Source organism: Cetorhinus maximus, chromosome 8 (assembly GCF_964194155.1).
Source record: "Cetorhinus maximus chromosome 8, sCetMax3.hap1.1, whole genome shotgun sequence".
Taxonomy (NCBI): domain Eukaryota; kingdom Metazoa; phylum Chordata; class Chondrichthyes; order Lamniformes; family Cetorhinidae; genus Cetorhinus; species Cetorhinus maximus.
Window position 1 is genome coordinate 39,983,385 of NC_135886.1, and position 16,017 is coordinate 39,999,401.

The following is a 16,017-nucleotide window of genomic DNA, read 5'->3' on the forward strand; positions in this document are numbered from 1 at the left end:
CCCATTAGATAATGGGGCGGCAATTAAGAGTGAGCAATACATAACCCATTGGTTGACTTCTGAACCATGGGAATAAGGAAGAGGACTCCTTGGAGGGTGATGAGGGCAGTGCAGGCCATGTTGTGTGAATGGGCCTTCAAAGGTGTTTGATAAAGTACCACATAAAGACCGTTAGCAAAACTTAACTTCATGGGATTAAAAGAGCAGTTACTTAGTGGGTATACTTATAATTTTGCCTAAGGGAAAGAAGGTAGAGAGTAGTGATGAGCAGTTGTTTTACAGACTGAAGGGAATTATGTGGTGGGGCATTGAGGGGTCATAGTAAGACCTTCTGAACTTACCTTTCAAAAGGTTCATGATTCCAGACCATGGTTCATGACTCCTCTGAGGGACCAGTAAACCACGAGTCATGGAGAAGCTGGCCCGATTCCTGGAAAACTGCAGGTTGCTATTAGATGCCTACCCCCACAATGGTCGGGAGTGCAGGGACACCGGGAATGGAGGCGAGAATGCCAAAGTTGGGTCCTGCTGGCCATTTTTAAAATGGCTCTGTGAACATGTGGGCCATAAGAATACAAAGTCAAGGAATTTATGCTAAAACACTAGCTAGGCCCCAGCTGAAGTATTGTGGCCAATTTAGGTGCTGCATTTTAGGAATGATGTCAAGGTCCTTGAAGGATGCAAAGGAGATTTACTAGAATGGTACCAGGGATAAGTGGAGTGTAAGAACCACATCTACAAGAATTATATTTTCTTTTAAAATTGGAAGGACATTGTATTATTTGGACACTTGGGAGCTGACCTAGAATTTTTTTAAAAAGAACAGGTCAGAAATTCACCTTGGTCTAGAGCAAGCATGCCTTTTCTAAGAAATCATTTGATATCAGCTAAATGACCAGCCATGGCAATTGTGGAGGAGAGCTATTTGTTTATTTGAACTGCAATCACTTTAATTGATGGAAAAAAATAACTGTTTTAAAGGCAAAGGCTTGGTGATTTACTGGAAATCACCTGAGGGAGGAGCATTATGTTTTCAACTTGTTGTTTTGAACTTAGTTGAGAGTGAACTGAGAAGGGGTGAAAAGCTGCCCAGCTCCTTGACCTGCTTGAAATACAGTGTGATTACCAGTATCCAGCGAGGAATCCTCATCTCATGGGAACTTGTCTGCATTTGGAAACCTGAGAGCCTTAAACGAGAAGGGTTGATCTGGCTCTATTTTTCTCCATGCTGAAGCTCCATTGGTGAGAACCTCCAGACAACCTCCAGACATCTACTGGAACTAGTGACCCGTCCTCACATGAGGGAGCGCCAGACTGAGTGTCAAAACCCCGCAAACTTTATCGTTTTATAAAGTTTTTTCTTCAACCGCCCATCTCTGCAGATACCCTATTTGTTTGCCCTTTGTGCGTGTGTGTGTGTGTGTGCACGTGTGTGTTATGCGTGCGCACGCTGGACAATTTTAAAAGGGTAGATAGATACACTTTCAAATTACAAATTGTATGTTAGCCAGTTCTTGCAACTGGTTTTAAAAAATAAGTTTTGTTTTATAATAAATTAATCATTCTGAGTTTATTGCAAGAAGCCTGGTTAATGTCTCTTTTATTCTGGGTCTAACAGTAGCAAAGGTAGCCAAGTGGCCATTTTGGTGAGTGAATTAAACATTTACACTAATGATACGACCTGTGCAGCAGTGGAGCTAGGTAAACTGCACACTCCTCCCCATCCTGGTCATACAAGGAGAAACTAGAGGTGGAGTTGTTCTCAGAGCAGAGAAGGTTGCGGGGAGATTTGATAGAGGTGTTCAAAATTGAGATCTTCCTTGATAGTATTGCTGAAAAAAGAGAAATGTCTAAGCTTTACGTCTTACATTCATCAGGACACTTTGCAAGAATAACAATATATGGGGAAAACAACAAAAATCAGTGACAGCCATTCACTCACTCATTCCTTAGGGCAATGCCATAACCAATCAGGGTCTAGCTGCCTGGTTTAAATTTCGAACAATGTTTGGCAGCTGTCAGTCTGCCAGATGGCAATGCCACTTGCCAACCAATCAGCACTTTCTTCACATACAGTATAAATTGTTGTTTTCCCCTTATTCTTGCGAAGTATCCTGATGAGTGCAAGGCGAAAAGCTTAGACATGTCTCTTTTTTCAGCAATACTCAAATTCTGTACTACCAAATGACTATTTAGATTCTTATAGATAAGATAGGAAGAAACTGTGTTTCCCGTGGCTGTAGGGTCAGTAACCAGAGGGCACATATGGAGTATTACTCAAGTTCTATACTATCCAGCCACGATAGAAAAAAGACAATTGGCTAAAGAACCATAGGCGACTTGAAGAAAAAAAATTTACACAGGATGTCATGATCTGGAAAGCACTACCTGAAAGAATGGAGGAAAGTGATTCAGTAATAAATTTCAAAAGGGAATTAGTAAAATACTTAAAGTGACTTCATTCCATGCTATAATATTCTATGATCTGTTTGAATGGTCTTAAGAGTCAATGTGGTTTGTCACAATTATGATCTGCATTAAGGCTCTAAATTTTGTGGAGGGCATTAATATTTTTAAAGAATTAAAATTACTTGCCTCTATTAAATGACTGGCAATGTACATTCTAACAACATTGCTTGTAAAGATGTAGCTTTATTCTCTGGGGGAATCGCAGAAAGGGTTCAACTCAGTGCAGAAAGTCCCTGTCAAGCTTTATTCCCAAAACCACATGTTATGCAGTAGTCTATTCTAGTTGCATGATAGGTACGTACCTCTTGCCAGGAGCTCCTTACTCGGACTTTGTTATCAGAAACCTGATTTACGATGGACACTAGAACTTCTTCAAAATAAATGAGGCTTATATTATGTGAATATACTAAATGACTTGTTAGGGATTTGACAGGGAATTCTGTGTTGGGCACTTGCATTGCATCAAGTACCTGTCAGCCTTTTGTTAAGTCAGGTATCAATCAGTTTATTTTTAAGTATCACCCACAAAAAATGTTCCCTTTAATTCCCTTGTCTACAAAATTAGTTTACTGGAAATTACTGAGCCTACAAACAAGTACCATGAATTATACACAACAAGGACTGAAACTGCCTACCATTACAATAAAACAAATGACAAAACAAAGCAAATGTTCCACAAACAGATGTGCATAAACCTACTCATGGAGAAATGCTCCACTTACATCTTGTTTAAAATAATCTCTCGCCCTCAGTAGGAACAACCAGAAGAAATCTTAAACTCCATAATTAACTTTTTAAATCATTTAAATGTGCTCATTAAGGTGACAGAATAAAACACTTTCTATTACTCAATCATGTCAGAATCAAACACTCCTAAATCAAGATTGGCCTGTGTTAGACACAGAGTCAAAATCCTTCCACTATGGTTCAGCAACAGACTTTAACCTCAGCCTTATTAACAGCATTTTCTGATAAACTGATCTTTTATACTTGCCCTCCGTAACTAACAATCTACTGGCTGGCACTTTATCACACAATTATGGACTATTTTGATTGAAAAGGCTAAAATCAACCTTACATCTGGCAGATTGATGGGATTTTCAACACATCAATCAAGGATTCAATCCTAATTTCCAGGATACCACTGACAGGATGAGATGAAATGACCGTCCTCATCCAAACCTAGCTGGTGAAGTGAAAGAGATGGTGTTCCAATCCACTGGGCTGCCAAGTCGCTCAGCCTTTTCAGCAACTTAACACAAACAAGTTAGCTAATTGAAATCTTCAGTGTTGAACACTTCATGTCACTTTATTTGAAGTAGTGGAATAATTGAACCTTTCATCTGAGTTTGTGAAGAAGTTGTTATTTCTTTTTGTGTTTTTCAGGTCACCCTGCATCAATCCATGATGATAGACAGATGATTTCCTCCCCGACTTCTGCTGACACTACCTTTGAACCGATAGCTATTGATGATTCTTTTAATTTTCCCTTTCTCCCTGTGGGGTAAGCATCTGGCCTTTACTCACCAGGGCAAAGAATTACTCAGCAATACTAAGTCATAAACCAGTGTCCTATCTTCAACACATCATCAACATTTTCTCCTTTTAAGTCAATTGAATTTCAAAATTTGTGGTATTTCTGTATTTCTAAAAATCATTCTGCTCTCACTGTTGATGTTAGGAGTTATATTTTCCAGAATACTTCACACAATTGTTAAAATAGATACAGGTTAATTTAAATGAGCAAGTATTTACCTCATCATGAAGCAAATAAACTATACATTGAAGACGAGTACTTATTCCTTGTAGGTAACAAATTTCATTTTTTATTAATGAATGGATAAAAGAGGTTTTGAAAAGATTAAATGAAAATAATGATCATGGAGACATGGTTCTTCAATGCAGCACAACAAAGTTGGACAGGGATAGACTAACCGTTTTTGCTGAAGCCGCCATGTTTTCCATTTCCTCATGAGTCACCCAGACATTTCCAGAGGACTATGTGGAAGGCCCAAACAGCACAAGGACAGTCCAGTAAGCAGTGTTAGAGGAGAAAGGTGTTACACAAAAGGAAGAAGTGAAGGAAGAGATATTTCATTAAAACACACACTTTCCATGCATTGTTGCTGCCAGAATAAACGCCACAAAACTGTACAGATAAAGAGTTTCAAAAATCTCACTAGCACTCATTCCCTTCAAGATAGATGCCCAATCCCCCAAACTGTGCTTCCCTCCTGCGAGGAGAAGGCAGGAGAGTTTGAGCTGCAGGCCACAACGCTAGGAATACTCCTGATCTATTGGCAGCAAATGCACAATTGCAGGTCCGGAATGGTGCAACAGGTCTCACCTCCCTCCCCAAAGGACTGCTCCATAGCTGGAGAGCATTCTGCCCCAGCAGCCTGGCTGAGATCTTCCAAAAGTAATTCACAAGGGTTAGAGGTTACTGTGATTTGTATTTACACTCAGGGTGACCTGAGTATGAAAATCTTACTAAACTACGAATCAACAAAACATTATAGGAGCAAATGAAAAAGGGTTTGGGTTTTCTGCATTGAAAGGAGGAGGAAAATTGAACACTGGGGTAAAGTTCAAAAGCATCAGTCCCAGGGCAGTGATGGCTTTTTTTTCACAATCATTTTTAAAAATTCCATTCTCCTCTCTCAAGCCCCAAATATTTGAATGGATACTCTGTAATACCAATTGAGGAGCCTTCCTTCGAAGGACGCCTTTTCCATTGTTATCCATATCCACCAATCTGTCTCCAGATCAATTCTGAGCTGCCATTCTCTTCCTTCACACTCAGTTTCCACTAATGCTTTAGGAAATATGTTGGAATTATTTTTTCTATAAATCCCTCTGAACAGGATATTTCCCTCCTTTAAATGGTATCTCATTTTCACTTGGTATATCAAGCTTTCAAATCAGAAATAATTAAGCAAATCAACAAAAGAAATAACAGGTTTTCCCAGTGCCGTGCACCAATGGCACGTAAATAGTCCAGAAATTCACTCCTTTGACCGACACTTCCACGCTTTCAGTTCAGGGCGCTTTCAATTGTTTGGCACATATAAACTCCCAGCCAGATGATGCTTTGTAAGTGCAATCCCATGCTACATACATTGTTTGTGCAACTGTGTTTTGCAGCACTGACAAGTCCAAAGGATGAACCTTTCATCACCATGCCCTTCAGAGCTCTAATACACTCGCACTGGCAAATACATTACAGCAGCTCATTACAGTGAAGTGGTGTGGAGAAATTTAAAACTGTCCTCTATTTGCATTATCTCAATGGGAAATACAGCTGGATGAGCCCATTTGTTTTGCATTTTGATACAGGATTACTCTTTAGAACATGGCACGTGTCTAATCTTAGTGGAAGGGCTCCTTTACAACTTATCAAGTCCTTTTGAATTCCAAATCTAATGTATATTTGCTCTTACATGACTCTAAACTGGTGATAATAAATACAAGGGCATAAAACACTTGAATACATATTAAATACAATTTTAAATAGGTTAAATTTATTAAATAGAAGCACATCCATTACCTGCATGTATTATTAATACATCCAATTGAAGGATTCAGACATCATAAACTACAAGTCACTTCATAACCATCTTTACAGCTTTCAAATCACTCCAGTGATTCTATCCTTCAATAAAATAACTGTAAACTTCAATTGGATTGGGGGTATTATTCAGTTTTATTATTTTTTTCTTTAGTATAGAAATATGATCACCATTACAAATTTACATTTTTTCAAAAGAATGATATTATTGAGCGTGGAACAACCAGGCTTGACTAAAATATGTTGGACATAAAGTTTGAGCAGGCCAGAACCAAAGTCACTCACTGGACTCATATTTGCGCTCAAAAAATGTTAATTTTTATATAATTGTAGTCCTATTGTTTCTGGAGTGGATTATTTGGTGGGTGATAAGGAGACCAAAGACATGGACCAGATTTTCAGAGTTGGAAAGACTCCACGCACCTTTAAGTATGGTGGGCGGGGCCCAGATGCAGAAGTCCGGTTCCCATTCCGACAGATACAACTTTTGCCTGTAGGGGAAAGGGGGCGGGCATGAATCACACAGGAGGGAAACCCGAACTAAGCAGGGCCATTTGAACTTAATACTGAGTTCAAAGAGACCCCATTTTGACTGTTACAAGGGCCTTGACACTCAATGTGGGAGTTTCAAATTGATGGAGTAGACGTTAAATGCTCTTGAAGGTTGGATAATGTCTGTTTAAGTGCCATGATCTGAAGATTTTTTAAAAATCCCATGCTGTTTAAACCTGAGGAAAACAGGTTTAAGTTGTCAGTGAAAGTTAAAAAAAACCCTCAGCTAGACTGCTTTGATTGCCAGCCCATCTGCTGTAGGTTAGAAAAAAAATACCATCTGTTTGTGCTGATTTTGAGTTTTTTCAGTCTTTGTTGACATTTTCTAAGATCTATTATGTAAGTATGAATTCTTGGCTGAATTTCAAAAGCTACAATTATCTCAGCAAGGGGTTCTGAGTTCATAGTTTGATTGACAGTTTAGAGAGGTTATTTAAAGATTAGCTGTCTTTGATGTGGAATCTAAATAAAAGTTTGTTTTTACAAGACATTAGCCACTTGAGGAGATTTTAAAACTTTGGATTGGTTTCATGGATGGGAGTTTTTTTCACTATCAAGTATGTATGAGTGAGAGCTGGATTAGATTGTTTGAAGCTTTTTTCTGATTTCCACATTGCACCTGAGGTCTGCCAATGGTGGATACTGGGTGACTAGCTATGGAGGTGGCATGAGGGTATGTGTTGTTAAGGAGGGGTCATGGGGGTGAGTGGAGGTATGAGACGCGAGAGCTAGGGGGCCCAACAGTTTCTAAAACAACTGGGATGAAATCCCAGAGAACCAAGGCAGCCCTTTTAATCAGCCCATCCCGGCCATCACCCGCAGCCCACCCTCCTCCCCACCCCGTGGCCACCTACGATCTGCTTCTGAGGTCAGCAGGCCCAACTCTATCCTAGCCCCACCTCCCCAGAGTGAAAATTGGGTCTAATGGGGCCCTTTAAACCAGGTCTGCCGAGTTGGGAGATTTCCTGTCTCAGGCTACCCGGGCTGCCCATCTCCACAGAGAAAATCAGGCCCATGATTTGTGCCAATTAAAACTGCTTTAAAATCATTAATAAAATCATTTCACAATGTATTAGAATCACTTGTTATGTCATTAACATTTACTGTTTATCCTCCTATCATGACTAACTGTAAAGTTTACTTTTGAAATATTTGATATATATTGGAACTCCCACTTACTTACAAATTCTACATGATGATAAAATTCTTGAATCCAACACCAATGGTGAAAGTGTGTGATTTTATAGTATTGTCCTTACATTTACCTTCACTTTATGCCAAAGACTGATCAATTTAACATCTCTTGTCCCCAACATCACTTTTCCAGTCCAAGCATTCCTATTCATCACTGCCATGTATATATTGAAAAAAACTGGAACAGGTCATCATAACTCTCTCCATATTAGCAGTGCACTCCAATCGAGCCAAGTAAGTGGCCAATTATCAGGTAATATTTCCAATAAAGACCGGCATCTCCAGAGTTCTAATGGTAGTATTTGGAAAGCTGTGGAGTCATCTTTGCTGTTCAAGTTGGCACGTAATTGCCAAAAACTGCATTCAACCTCTAATCTGCAATTGGAAACCTTAAACTGATTAAAGCACCCAGGTATTGCTCTTCCTCCTTATAACCAGCATAGAATATTTTTTGATAAGAACCCATCTTCTCCATTCAGGTATGGAGATATTTTCACTCATCCGCTTTCACAATACTTAAGATTCCTTCCAAGCATTTGCACAAACGTTTCCAAAAGACAAATTAATGCCATTAACCTACCGTTCTCGATGTAGGTGGTGCTGATGGACTTGTTAATGACACCATTTCCTGTATTGCCAGTCGGAGCTTCAATCGATGAAGGGGATTGCTGATTCCAATCTCCCTCTGTATCTCTGTGTCAGACAAGGCAGACATAATAGCACCACTCTTCACGTTTGCTCGACAAGCAGCGACGTACCAGGCTGGCATTCCCACCCACAGCTGTTTAATATTACAGAAAAGATGGAAAATTAACATTATTTCCTGCTTTATATGCTGAACACCTTCCCTTATTAAACAAAGCGTGCTCTATTTTGATGCGGTCCGATTGCAGTGGAAACTTAAATCACTATTACTGTTTGGGCCAGAGGAGAGATTAGCCTTCAGTGGCCTTTGTATAGGCCTTTTGTATTAATTATTGCAGTAAACCTACATAACCTGAAGTTGGACAGTGAGGACAACACATCGCACAGGATTTTCTGTCCAGACAATTCTGTTCAGCATGGGGCTACAGTCTGACATTCCCCTTTGCTACACTTTAGGGCAGATGGTTCATTTAACCTACAGACAGCAGAAAAATAAAGGGACAATCTTCTCAGATAGGAAGCTTACCATTTCCAGCCTGTTTCAGAGTTAGGTAGGGGCACTGATTCATGAAAAAATGTTTTCCAATGATTGTATTTCTGTTTTCTTGCAAACACACTCACCTGAGCAATGACAAAACACACCAGTACATGACTTGGGTGTGACATTATCTATCCAAAATTGATACACACTTTCTTTGCTTATTCTATCTCTGAAAATTAACAGAAGGTTTAGCGAATACTTTAAACTGTAGATTTTATCACTCCAACTACATGTAGCAGGCTGAGAATGCCATGTTAATAAAATGGGGGCTTGCTGCAGTGGACAAACAAGAGGAAATTTTCATGGTATCTTTAAGATAGAAAAACGTTGCAGTGTTAATTTTGCATGTATATCCTGAGACAAAGAAGAGACCAGATGGAGATGGAAGCAAATTATAGGGAGGCTTTTAAAGGAACACAAGAAGGTGGAGAGTTGGAGGCATTTAGATTGGAAGGAGTCCAGAGTTTGGGACTGAGATGGGGAAAGGCACAGCCAAAGAGGGGATGCAAAAAAGTTGGAGTCAGAAGAGCATTGAGTTTGGGAGGGTGGAGGTTGATTACAAGATTGAGTGTGAAGGGATTTTAAAAAAAGGTTATCAATTTTTAACTTGAGGCATTGTAAGTCAAAGAGAATGGAGGCAATAAATGAGCAGGAGTTTGTGCAGGATACGGTACCAGCAGCAGAGTTTAATACAAGCTGCAATTTATGGGAGTGAAAGGTGGAAGACTCACATGGAGAACATCTATGGAATTGAGTCTGGAAACGATGAAGTTATGCATGATGGTTTCAGGATGAATGGGCTGAGATGGAGCAGAGGATTGGTGATGCTAAAGAGTTGGTCTTTACGATGAAAAGGATATAGGACCAGAAAATGCTCTTGGTATCAAGGAGGATGTGGAGTTTGCAATCAGTATGATTCAGTCTGAGGCAGTCACTGGGGCTGGGGATGGAGTCACTGGCATGAGAGTGGAGCTTGTGGGGGGTGGTGGGGGGTGGGGTGGGCTGGGGGGGGGGTGGGGGTGGGGAGGGGCCAAAGGTGATGAGTTTGAATTTTCCAATGTTCAGCTGGAAGAAGTTAAGATTCATGCAAAACTGAATGTTGGACAAGCAGTCTCGCAGCAGAGCGGTGGCAGAAAGGTAAAGCTGGGTGTCAGTGGTGTACATGTGGAAGCTGTCCCTATGTTTGCTGATGATGTGAACAAGGAGTACCATATAAATGAGGAAGAGAATACATCAAGGATAAATCCTTGGAGAAATGATTGGAGGTGGGAAGATTGAAGGTGGGAAGAGAAGGTCTTGCTGCAGAGGCTCATAATACAATCAATTCATCCAGAAAATATCACTATTTTACAATGGTTTAGAAAACAATACCAGATTGAACAATTTTTATTGTTTCTCATGGCTTCTTGAATTAAATGTATTTTTCAGGTCATTGGTCACATTCTTAACTGGAAAATGCACTCCAAGAAGAATGTAGCAAATTGCACTACAATTTAGTTTGAATTTGAGTCGAGGAAAATGTGGGTTGAGAGTTGGGTAATAAATGTGAAGCGGCAATACATCCGCGTTCTCAATTTTAATGCTTGGATTTTCATAATTCCATGGATGACAACTCTAGACATTTACCTCTAGCCACGATACTACTGTTGGTCCATCCCACTGTGCAAATGGCATACCTTTCCTCCGAGCATCCTCCAGCAGCTCATGCCTAGAAAACAATTATAGATCAGTTTATCATGTACCTTGTTTAATGCCTCTCCAAATGCTATGTGCAGGATCCAATTCAGTTTGGAAATCTCTGAAGTGGCTGCAAAGATACCAGGCTGGATTTTGCTGTAATGGTAATTGTGAGGCTGTTAGTCCTCTCCATTATTATGGGGTAAATAGAAGAGCAGCTTCTGGTATCTGCACTTCTATGGTTGAACACAGAATTCCAGAAGTTGCTGTCAGAGGTACTCTGATCCTCCACTGGACAAACTGTTGCAGTCCTCAAGGATAGACTCAGCATTGAAACAACTGCAGTGGTCTGAATCTAGGATACGTACCCACTAATTCCACACTAAAAATAGCTGAAAAAGTTAAGCTGATACATTCTGGAGTTATTGATAGTGTGCTATGTGATGATTAGTGAACAGCCCCCTAAAAAAATCTCATCCCCCCAGAAGAGAACTAGCGTTGGAGATTTCAAAATATATCTACTTTTTTACTGTTTGTGTCTCATATCTCTCTCCCTAAATCCCATCTGTATTTCCAAATCTTTATTTCACTTTCTATATATCTTTTAAACTAATTCACATATTCTGCTTTACACTTCCTAGTTTGGACTCTGCGTGCCTCAAGTGAGGATCCTTCAATGTAATTGGTTGAAGAGCCACACTGTTACTTGTGTTGCTCACAGATCTCCTGTAGAGGGTGTCATGCTGTAAAAGACATCCAATGGCAAGAAGTCTCCACTCAAAAGTCAGTAAATTTTTTGTGGTCAGCTGCCAGCGATGTGATTGCCTCATGCTTTTCTTTATGCTGACTGCAAAATTTGAGATATTAATAATTAACGCATTTAAAGAAAGGAATTTTGTTTTTTGCGCTATCCTTTCATAAGCCAGGAAACCCAAAGTCTTTGCTCAACACAGATTGTCTCTTCATCCTCCATTCCATCTTGTGTCTCGGATCAGTAAACCTATCTTTCTACCTATTCCTATTCCAAAGCACCACAACACAGAGCCAGGCTGTAGGTTGGTTGGAGCACAGCAACTGTTTGCTCTGCCACAAACACAAAAAAGGTGGAATCAGCATGGTGCTCTCATTTATAAATTATGGGCCACTTCTCAAGAACAAAACAGACTTCATCTCAATATTCTCTTTGAGTTCATGGTTTAACCATCAACTCCAAATAAGGACACGTGGAGCTAAAAAGTGGAATGTTACTTCTTATTAAAACTACAAGGATTTTTGTAAATAGTCGGTTGGTAGTACAAAACTTGAGTATTGCTGAGAAAGAGATTTTGCCGAAGCTTTACCTCTTGCACTCATCAGGACAGTCACAAGAATACAGTATAAGGGGAAGGCAACGATTTATACCGTTTATGAAGAGAGTGCTGAGTGGTTGGAAAGCGGCATTGCCATGGAGAATGCACCACTGATGGTGACTGACAGTTGACTGACAAACATTGCTTGAAATTTAAACCAGGCAGCTTGACCCCGATTGGTCAAGGCATTGCCCTGCGGAATGAGTCAGCAAATGGCTGTCACTTATTTTGAAGCAGGTGCAATGTATGTACATATTCTGTGTGCAAAGAACAGGGCCCTGTGTATTAATATATGTACATGTAAATGCGCCCCACTGTGAGTCCGACTGACAGTCTTAAATTGGGTGTCAGCATAATTCTTAGCACATTGAGGGTTATTCATAGCCATATCGCAAACAGGAATCTTAATTATGATACAAGGTTAAGAATTGGGAACAACAAGCTGGAACAGTTAAGAATATTCCACTGCAATGGAGATTTGAGATAAAACTCAATTCTTGAAACATCAAGTAAAAGCCCAGGATTTTGCTTGAATCCATCATCACAATAATAAGTTAAAAATTCACCTGCGTCACAAAGTGTCAGGGGCAGTGCTTCCTGCACAAGTTATATTTTGTATGCAAATAGAATTCAAGCAATGTGGAGTTAGGTTTTGGCAGCCTGCTGCTTCAAACTGTCTTAACACTGCAGGTGTAGGATTTAAAATTTGAGATGATTTCAGGAGTGTGATTGTCAGCCTTACACTGTTATATAGGCCACACAAGCCACAAATTCCCCCAATCAATGCTTTGATGATTTTCTCCTTCTTGAAAAGACATCGTCGGTTCAAAAGGAAGAACCTTTTTTGAGCACAAAATATCAACACTGTAATCCAAACACTGATTTTCTCAAGTCAGAAGTCAAATAAGTGTTAAGAGGGCATGCTGTGCAGTATTGAGGATAGACTGTAATTCTGTTGTAGAAAACCTAACCAAAGGACTAATGCAAGATTAACATAGATTAGAATGCATGGAATGGCCAATTCTGAAAGATAAAAATAGCTTCTAGAAAAGCTGGTAATGCTGAAGGCTAAATCAACCTTCCTTAGTCAGTGCTGATTCATACTGGAATTGGGATGTGCTTCCAAGATGAAAGGGCCCACTTGAAATGTTAGGCCATCGTTTCTCTTATCAAATATCGATTGGCCCTCTGTGCTTTTATTACGTTTGAACGTTGGTGATTTCCAAGATTGAAGGCTGGAATAAATTACTCTGTGAATGAATTCTGGTCTTACACATATTCATAAACCACTTCATCCAGGGAGGGGGAAAAGATGCCATGGATAGCATTAATGGATGTCTAAGTTGTTTTTCACACCTAACCCATTAAGGTTAAATAAGTGTAACAAGTATGCTTTGACATAGCATCTAGCATAATAGGTATGGATGCTGCATTAACATGAACTAAGAAATAAAAACATGGCACAAAAATGGATGTGCATGAAATTGGCTCTGCACAGTCACTGGTCCAGACTGGAGGACTTCACTCTATCAACAGATCCCAAAAGCTATACAAATTTTTGTTTTCATCATCAATTGTAACCTGTAGGCTGGCTCATTTATATTCACTTCAATGGCTCTTCCTCAAGGTACACATTAAGGTACTGTTATAGTTCTCGACAAGCCTCAATCCCAGGGACCTAATAAAAATGTTTCATATTATCAAGAGATATTTAGCATTTAGGTTATTAGAAATGACATTAACTGAAAACTGATGTTAACAGCAAAATCACAATTTTTATTGTGCCCTTGTGGAAAGATATTGAGTAGAGGTTAAGCACTTCAAAGCAGAGGGAGCAAGTCACACCAGGCTTTAAAAAAAGTTGCTCTGAACCATGTTCTCTGGCAGAGAATAATGCTGATTACTTATAGAGAGGATGAAGAAATTAATTGCATTTAGTCAGCAGTTAACAAAGTAAAGAGTGCAGAACTTGCACTTATTCGGTGAGATTCACCCAGGGCACACTGAGAAACCGTCGACCAGCTTGTTATCCAAAAAACCAAAGCGCAACAATCAGAATTCAAAGAGCAAGAGGAAGAAAAATGCACTTAATCCAAATGCACTCTGAACAGAACTTACCCAGGACTGTTCATAAGTGGATGGAATGAATGAATGGAGAAGGAAATAAACAAATTAGCAGACATATTACTAGCTGCTATCAACAAACAAAACTGGTGCAAAAATCAAGAATAAAGATGAGAGCTAAAGAGGTAATGCCTTCTGGTTGGAATAGAACAAAATATTAAAACATTAGAAACTCTTACCTTCTGTTCAATGTTTTTAATGAAGTTCAATAGACTATATTTTTCTCAGTCACACAGTGGTCAAAGTCACTCAAGAAGCTGCCTCAATGATCATATGATAAACCACATACCAGGCCACATAGGCAGAATTAAGGAAATTAACTGTTCAAGGGCTGTAGTTCTCCAGTGGGTCACTACAGGTTTGAGTCAATATGAACCATATTAGAATGGCTGAAAAAAGAGACACGTTGAAACTTTTCATCTTGCATTCTTCAGGACACTGCGCAAGAATATCAATATAAGAGGAAAACATCAATTTATACTGTGTGAAGAGAGTGCTGATTGGTTGGAAAGTGGACCCTGATCGGTGTGTTGCCATGTCGAATGCACCAATGATGGTGACTGACAGTTAACTGACAAGCATTGTTTGAAATTTAAACCAGGCAGCTTGATCCTGATTGGTCAAGGCATTGCCCTGTGGAATGGCCGTCACTTATTTTGTTTAGCTTAAACAGGCGCAATGTGTGTACATGTTCTTTCTGTCTGCCAAGAACAGGGTCCTGTGTATTAATATATGTAGCTTCCAGCAAATGCGTCACATTGCAAGCCCGACTAACAATTTTAAATTGGTTGTCAGCGTAATTCTCTGGCCTGTACCTTGCCCATTGCAAACAGTGGCCGGGACACACTATTTGGTACGATCGCCTGTCTTTGGGACGTACGGCCTACATACCTAGCATCACACTGGCACTGAAATTCACATACCACATTACTCATTTGTGAGACAGGCAGAACGTCCTTTTGACTTGATGGCAGCATCCCATCAATTCATTCAGCGATTGGACATTTGCTAAATAATCCTGAGTGTGCTAAAAATTACACTGACAGTCAATTTAAGATTGTCAGTCGGGCTCACAGTGTGACGCATTTGCATGTACTGGAAGCAACATATATTAATACACAGGGCCCTGCACTTCGCAGACAGAAGAACATGTACACACATTGCACCTGTTTCGGCTAAACAAATTTAGTGATAGCCGTTCGCTGTCTCATTCCTCAGGGAATGACCAATCACGGTCATGCTGCCTGGTTTAAATTTCAAACAATGTTTGTCAGTTAACTGTCAGTCACCATCACTGGTGTGTTCTCCATGGCAACACCTCTACCAATCAGAGTCCACTTGCCAACCAATCAGCACTCTCTTCACATACAGTATAAATGATTGTTTTCCCCTTATGTTGATATTCTTGCGAATTGTCCTGAAGAGTGCAAAACAAAAAGCTTTGGCATGTCACTTTTTTCAGCAATACTCAAGCTCTGTACTACTAAACGACTATTCATATTAGTATAAGAAATTCATACACTGAGTTTACCTTTCAGCCAAGGTTATTTTATATTTATATTCTACTTTGAAAGTACAATATGAGAACAAATAAAAGATTACAACAATCTTAATTTGCTGATCCACTCAAGATACGTAAGTGAAACTTTTTAAAAATAATGAACAAAAATTGGAGTTTCAGCCTTGGGGCATTGTGCTGTCCTGAAGATCCCTCGCTGTATACAGTGGAAGACACAAATTACAATCAGGATTCCACAAATGATGGGTCCTAGTCTTGGTCGACTTGTCGCAGTGCCTAATTTACACAGGCAAGAAAGGAAGTGTGACGGATCAAGGCATCTCCTGACATGAAGCGACATGAAGATGGCAAGACTCCAGGCAATATGTTGTGGAGAAAT

General features: G+C 39.7%; 1 protein-coding gene across 1 annotated transcript in view; it reads right to left on the reverse strand.

Annotated features, from left to right (window-relative positions):
* ppfia4 (PTPRF interacting protein alpha 4) overlaps positions 1–16,017 on the reverse strand; it is a 585,677-nt gene that overhangs the window by 22,917 nt on the left and 546,743 nt on the right. Inside the window, exons 21-23 of the mRNA XM_078546714.1 lie at positions 10,596–10,677; positions 8,364–8,564; positions 4,405–4,467 (exon numbers count right to left, since the gene is read on the reverse strand). Coding sequence (XP_078402840.1) covers positions 4,405–4,467; positions 8,364–8,564; positions 10,596–10,677 — 346 coding nt within the window. The remainder of the gene's footprint in view (positions 1–4,404; positions 4,468–8,363; positions 8,565–10,595; positions 10,678–16,017) is intronic.